Source organism: Argopecten irradians, chromosome 10 (assembly GCF_041381155.1).
Source record: "Argopecten irradians isolate NY chromosome 10, Ai_NY, whole genome shotgun sequence".
Taxonomy (NCBI): domain Eukaryota; kingdom Metazoa; phylum Mollusca; class Bivalvia; order Pectinida; family Pectinidae; genus Argopecten; species Argopecten irradians.
In genome coordinates, this window is record NC_091143.1 from 32,237,233 (window position 1) to 32,245,344 (window position 8,112).

At 39.3% G+C, this 8,112-nt stretch overlaps 1 protein-coding gene across 1 annotated transcript; it reads left to right on the forward strand.

Moving 5' to 3' along the window:
* The first annotated feature begins 2,513 nt into the window (after positions 1-2,513).
* Positions 2,514-7,900, forward strand: LOC138332658 (mucin-3A-like). The gene is made up of 4 exons (XM_069280653.1): positions 2,514-2,528; positions 4,582-6,225; positions 6,283-7,206; positions 7,298-7,900. The coding sequence occupies exons 1-4, from the start codon at positions 2,514-2,516 to the stop codon at positions 7,898-7,900; spliced, it is 3,186 nt and encodes a 1,061-aa protein (XP_069136754.1).
* The last annotated feature ends 212 nt before the right edge of the window (positions 7,901-8,112 follow it).

Here is an 8,112-nt window from a genome sequence, read left to right on the forward strand (position 1 = left end):
GACAAAACAGAAAATTGTCCCTCCTGTTTAACCCCCCGTAACTCACAAGGGACTCCGACCTGACCTTAATCATATTTCATATCATAATGTCCTAAAACCCGGGTATCTGTAAACAAAAAATAATGCTTATCGGTCATGGCCATCAGAATTGACACTCATCCAAACTAATCTATGTGTCTCATTATTTGCATTTATAGCCCCGGTTTCAGATGAAATTTAAGGTTACATCTGAATGCAAATAAACCTTCATATCACACTGCAACCGGGGACATAAATTGTTTATTTATATGTATACGGACGATTCACTAATTTTTTGAAACATATCACTTAGATTCGCAATGAACAAAAATTGTCGTTTTACGCTTCGTCCGTCATTGTTGTACAATCGGAAGGGGAGATGACTCCCTGTCGGTCACCATAGGAGCATGCGCCCTAAGAAAATATGATATTTATTTCCCCGGAAGGAAATACGATGTTTTATTTCCTTGTCATATGACGTGTTTCAAGTAATCATGGACACTGTTATAAACAAGAGGTTTAATAATAGAATATAGTAGTCGAACATCACGGAGTAGCGTCAGTGTATTTTTGTGCATAATGGATAGAAATACAGCACACATGCGATAATGATTGAACATGTGATGTTTAAAAATGAACCAACATCTCGTAATCATTTTTCGATAAAGGAGACAGATAGCTTTCTCTTAAACGACTTTTTTATATTCTGTCTTCAAAAGCAGACAAAATTGATTTAATCATTTTACATAACGCTTTAATACATGACAAGGGCCTTGGATTTAACGTGAATTCTCTCCTCAATATTAGAATATTGAAAATATAAAAAAGAGTGTTGCATCGATTGCTATTTCCTTATCATGGATATAAATACAGGCTTCGCCTGATAACTCGAGGCACCACGTAGTTTAAGGCCCTGACTAAATATCACGTTGGAACTTGTGAATCTTAAAATTCATTTTCCATTATATCTTAGGAAAGACTGTAATGACTCACACAAGCCGAGGTAATCAAAAGATATCATTAAAATGTCGCTTCTCATTTTTAACCCCGAAACTGTATCATTTAGTTTCTATATGATTTTCAACTATTAAACATATTCACTAGCAACTTTTACAGGTTGTCCTTACTTGTTCTGCTATAACTTGTCCACAGAGGTAGACAAAAACGTGGACGTGTTACTTTAGAATCAGAATCCAGGTGATTAGTAACAAGTAATGAAGCAATGATTTACATATACTTCTTTCCAATTGTTCCTATTTAAAAGGATATTATCTGCTCAAAACTTAAATTTTCTTAAAACTAACTTTTCTTATGTATAATTTTAGAAATATGGTAATGTCCTTGATTTTGAATTTTTGAGAATCAAGGATAGCTATTTGTCACTATCTGTGATGTTATCGGAAATTAATTGTTTTAACCATAAATACAGCCACTCGGTGGTCTGATTGGTAAGACCAAACAATACACAGTTCACCCATTATATTGTCTTGGAATAGCAGCATATGCTATCATTAAATTTGGAGGATCAGAGTTTCCAGCTTTTCACAAATTATGACAGATTGAACTCTTCATGCAAATAATTTTGACGACTAACGTTTTCTTTTTTCTGCTTATAAGAAAGGAGAGAATGATGTTTTTTTTCTAATCGAAAGATACACTGGGTGTCAGTGTGCTTGCTGCTTTATCATGTTATAATAATTTTTATTTTAATTATTTAGTTAATTATTATGTAAAAGTAATAGACTTTAACTTGACAATAAATATTCTTATCTTAGTGATGTGGTAGGATTTTGATTGGCTATGATAACTAAATGTCTGGATAGATTTGAAGGATTTAATTACTTTAAAGGTTTATTTGGACGAGTTTATCGATGTACTACTTTTACTAATCCGAACACCGCTACCCAGGTAGCTTCACTTTGGCACCGTAAAGCTGTTTAAACGAAAGGATGTATACCACACAACATTATAATATCACTTAACCTTGTCCAGGAAGATGCAGGAGTTCTAGATTTCGTCAAGTTTGAAAAGATATCGGCGTCATTTTAGACAGTACATTAACATTTGATAAACATGCAAGTGAGAACGTCACCAAAGCCAATTCAATAATGGGTATTTTTCGGAGAACGATAAGGTAAATGTTATGATGTGCTTGGATAACTGTAAGTTGCTTTACATAACTTTGCTTAGATCTCATATCGAGTATGCGAATTAAGCATGGAACCCTCATCTCGAAACAAAAAACATCGAAATGATAGAAAATGTTCAACGTCGTGCAACAAAACAATTCCTGGGTAAAAGGACATACCATATACCACAAGATTACAAAAACTGAAACTACCAACATTATCATACAGGAGATCACGCGGAGACAAAGTCGAAGTCTACGATATAATATCAGGGAAATATGATTGTGAGGGGTCAGATATTTTCAAAATCAGGTAAGATTTATCAGCAAATGGACATGGCCTCAAGGTTTACAAAACACTCTCGAAATGAAACGTACAATGGTAAGAAAATACTCATTTACACAAAGAACTGCTAAGGTAAAAACTGTCAAGGAATTTGACAATCTGATTAAAACACAGATCCTTTATAACTACTCCGTTCAATAGAGAATCTGACAATATCCCATAAGGGGTCACGTCCAGATGACCTTTATACCACGTGTACTCCAGTGCAAATGCAGTTTCTACACCTTACAACACCAATTGAAAACGTCTTTTCGCCCTAGTATACATATACAATTAGCTTTGTTGTACACTTCGGGCGAGATGGCTACATACATGAAAATAATTTGGCGAGCTTTTTCAAACTTTTTCGTCCCCAGTCAAGATTCTGGCAGTGCCAATTTGACTGGCCATTTGAAAAGTTCATCTTGACGTGACCCCTAATGGGATGTTCTCAGATCCTCTTATCCAACGTAGTGATAATAAAGATCAGTATTTTAATCAGATTGGTAATTTGAATATAAATCAGATGAAAACTGGAATAACCAATTACAAAAACACTGTTACAAAGAAAACATCCGACTGTGAGTGTTGCTATTTTATTTTATTTCATAATAAACATAAGCATGCATGGAATTACATAGCTGACTGCCAAAGGAATACAGATTCCTAGTTTGTCAGAAAAAACGTCTATGTATCTGTTTAAATACGTAGCCTGAACGTTAAAGTTTGATGTGCTGTAAGTGAGTGAAAATATTGAAATCTTATTTCTTTCGTCAATAATGTATTAAAAACCATTGCGTTTTAATGCATTTAAGGTGTGAAAAAAATCATTCAAAGACACGGACAGAGCTGTCTGATGCGTTATAAACAATAGGTACAACATGTACGCTTTGTACTAAAAAGGTTTAGATAAAATCATATCTGCAAAGGTCAAATTATAATTGATAATAACACTAATACATAAAATAATTCACCACAACTTGGCCTCAGGGTTTGACCATATGTACTCATTTCACTGCACTATACACGTAAATATCTTGTTTTTTGACAGTACTTCCAAAATTCATTTTGAGCTCTTGTTTGTTTGGGTAAAAATAAAAAATAAATGCATTGTTGGTATTGTAATTCCAAATGTTGCCTTGGTAACATTCGGTGGTGAATACCATATAAAAAACTCTTCTTGATTCGTCACTATGAATATTACGGCACATATAACTCAACATCTATCATCTTTTCTTATCACAGTTTCATGAATATTCCTTCAGGGAATTTCTTTACTTCAAATTTTCTATAGAAAAGCAAAACCTACATTGTATTTTAAGGAAGGCTCCTTAACTTAAGGGGTTTTCCTTAACTTCTAAAATGCTTGCCAATGTAGCATTATAAGTGAAGGAATTCTAGGCAAGTTCATGAAATTTGGCCCTGGGATGGGAATGCAAGAAGGGTTTATGCATCATTTGAGTAATAATGCTGGATGAGTTTGGTTCCAGACGTCACAATTTAACTGCCACGACCTTGTGTAACCGGCAGCCTCTACGTCAACTGAATGTCAATTAAAGACTTTAACCTTTATATTTCCTAGTAGGTGCATCAACGTAAGGTAAGACAACGCTGTTTTATCTGCCTTATTAAAAAAATGAAATTTCCAATATATAAATTGTTCACAGGGCCCCACGCTCTGGAGGAATTCACGAAATTTATATAGCACACAGACAAAACGTGCCATTGGAAACCTGATTTGGTTTGTCAAAGATACAATACAAATGCGTTCGGCAAAGACGTCTGTGAATTCGACAGCAAGCCCAGTTTGGTGGGGATATAAGTAGACAACACATTAACAGACTGGACAGTAAATTTGGCCTCTCCGTGTGCAACAGACATGGAGCTGATCTCGCGAGATAGTACGAGAAAATGTCAGTCACACAACGCGCGCATCGGCCTTTAGATGTTTAAAGCAACAGCCAGGAAACTGGCCCAAAATTTATGATCTGTCATAAAGTGGGCTGTCTACTGATATTATATTCCAGGTACTAGTCTGTAAATGTAACAAACAATCTTTACTTCAAAAGGTAATAGCAATGAGTATGTATCAAACCTACCACGCTGTTAGACCGACAAACTCACTGTACTTACTCTCAAACTCACCACGCAGTGTGATACCGACAAACTCACCGTACTTACTCTCAAACTCACCACGCAGTGTGATACCGACAAACTCACTGTACTTACTCTCAAACTCACCACGCAGTGTGATACCGACAAACTCACTGTACTTACTCTCAAACTCACCACGCAGTGTGATATCGACAAACTCCCCGTACTTACTCTCAAACTCACCACGCAGTGTGATACCGACAAACTCACCGTACTTACTCTCAAACTCATCGCGCAGTGTGATACCGACAAACTCACTGTACTTACTCTCAAACAACTCACAACGCAGTGTGATACCGCCAAACTCACTGTACTTACTCTCAAACTCACCACGCAGTGCGATACCGACAAACTCACTGTACTTACTCTCAAACTCGCCACGCAGTGTGATACCGACAAACTCGTTGTACTTACTCTCAAACTCACCACGCAGTGTGATACCGACAAACTCACTGTACTTACTCTCAAACTCACCACGCAGTGTGATACCCACAAACTCACTTTACTTACTCTCAAACTCACCACACAGTGTGATACCGACGAACTCACTGTACTTACTCTCAAATTTACCATGCAGTGTGATACTGACAAATTCACTGTACTTACTCTCAAATTTACCAAGCAGTGTGATACCGACAAATTCACTGTACTTACTCTCAAACTCACCACGCAGTGTGATATCGACAAACTCACTGTACTTACTCTCAAACTCACCACGCAGTGTGATACCGACAAACTCGTTGTACTTACTCTTAAACTCACCACGCAGTGTAATACCGACAAACTCACTGTACTTACTCTCAAACTCACCACGCAGTGTGATACCGACAAACTCACTGTACTTACTCTCAAAATCACCACGCAGTGTGATACCCACAAACTCACTTTACTTACTCTCAAACTCACCACACAGTGTGATACCGACGAACTCACTGTACTTACTCTCAAATTTACCATGCAGTGTGATACTGACAAATTCACTGTACTTACTCTCAAATTTACCATGCAGTGTGATACCGACAAATTCACTGTACTTACTCTCAAACTCACCACGCAGTGTGTGACACTGACAAACTCACTGTACTTACTCTCAAACTCACCACGCAGTGTGATACCGACAAATACGTACTTACGACAAACTCACACGCAGTGTGATCACAACTCACTGTACTTACTCTCAAACTCACCACGCAGTGTGAATACGACAAACTCACTGTACTTACTCTCCAAACTCACCACGCAGTGTGATACCGACAAACTCACTGTACTTACTCTCAAACTCACCACGCAGTGTGATACCGACAAACTCACTGTACTTACTCTCAAACTCACCACGCAGTGTGATACCGAAAAACTCACCGTACTTACTCTCAAACTCACCACGCAGTGTGATACCGACAAACACATGTACTTACTCTCAAACTCACCACGCAGTGTGATACCGACAAACTCACTGTACTTACTCTCAAACTCACCACGCAGTGTGATACCGACAAACTCACCTGTACTTACTCTCAAACTCACCACGCAGTGTGATACCGACAAACTCACTGTACTTACTCTCAAACTCACCACGCAGTGTGATACCGACAAACTCACTGTACTTACTCTCAAACTCACCACATGACAAACTCATCACTCTCAAATCACCACGCAGTGTGATACCGACAAACTCACTGTACTTACTCTCAAACTTACCACGCAGTGTGATACCGACAAACTCACTGTACTTACTCTCAAACTCACCACGCAGTGTGATACGACAATCACGTACTTACTCTCAAATACCACGCAGTGTGATAAACTCACTGTACTTACTCTCAAACTCACCACGCAGTGTGATACCGACAAACTCACTGTACTTACTCTCAAACTCACCACGCAGTGTGATACCGACAAACTCACTGTACTTACTCTCAAACTCACCACGCAGTGTGATACCGACAAACTCACTGTACTTACTCTCAAACTCACCACGCAGTGTGATACCGACAAACTCACTGTACTTACTCTCAAACTCACCACGCAGTGTGTGATACCGACAAACTCACTGTACTTACTCTCAAACTCACCACGCAGTGTGATACCGACAAACTCACTGTACTTACTCTCAAACTCACCACGCAGTGTGATACCGACAAACTCACTGTACTTACTCTCAAACTCACCACGCAGTGTGATACAGACAAACTTCACTGTACTTACTCTCAAACTCACCACGCAGTGTGATACCGACAAACTCACTGTACTTACTCTCAAACTCACCACGCAGTGTGATACCGACAAACTCACTGTACTTACTCTCAAACTCACCACGCAGTGTGATACCGACAAACTCACTGTACTTACTCTCAAACTCACCACGCAGTGTGATACCGACAAACTCACTGTACTTACTCTCAAACTCACCACGCAGTGTGATACCGACAAACTCACTGTACTTACTCTCAAACTCACCACGCAGTGTGATACCGACAAACTCACCGTACTTACTCTCAAACTCACCACGCAGTGTGATACCGACAAACTCACTGTACTTACTCTCAAACTCACCACGCAGTGTGATACCGACAAACTCACTGTACTTACTCTCAACTCAACGACAAACCACACCTCGACGCTGTGTGATACTCGACAAACTCACTGTACTTACTCACAAACTCACCACGCAGTGTGATACCGACAAACTCACTGTACTTACTCTCAAACTCACCACGCAGTGTGATACCGACAAACTCACTGTACTTACTCTCAAACTCACCACGCAGTGTGATACCGACAAACTCACCGTACTTACTCTCAAACTCACCACGCAGTGTGATACCGACAAACTCACTGTACTTACTCTCAAACTCACCACGCAGTGTGATACCGACAAACTCACTGTACTTACTCTCAAACTCACCACGCAGTGTGATACCGACAAACTCACTGTACTTACTCTCAAACTCACCACGCAGTGTGATACCGACAAACTCACCGTACTTACTCTCAAACTCACCACGCAGTGTGATACCGACAAACTCACTGTACTTACTCTCAAACTCACCACGCAGTGTGATACCGACAAACTCACTGTACTTACTCTCAAACTCACCACGCAGTGTGATACCGACAAACTCACTGTACTTACTCTCAAACTCACCACGCAGTGTGATACCGACAAACTCACTGTACTTACTCTCAAACTCACCACGCAGTGTGATACCGACAAACTCACCGTACTTACTCTCAAACTACTGACGCAGTACTCTCAAACTCCCACCACATACTGACAAACTCACTGTACTTACTCTCAAACTCACCACACAGTGTGAACCGATAAACTCACTGTACTTACTCTCAAACTCAGCACGCAGTGTGATACCGACAAACTCACCGTACTTTCTCTCATACTCACCACGCAGTGTGATACCCACAAACTCACTTTACTTACTCTCAAACTCACCACGCAGTGTGATACCGACAAACTCACCGTACTTACTCT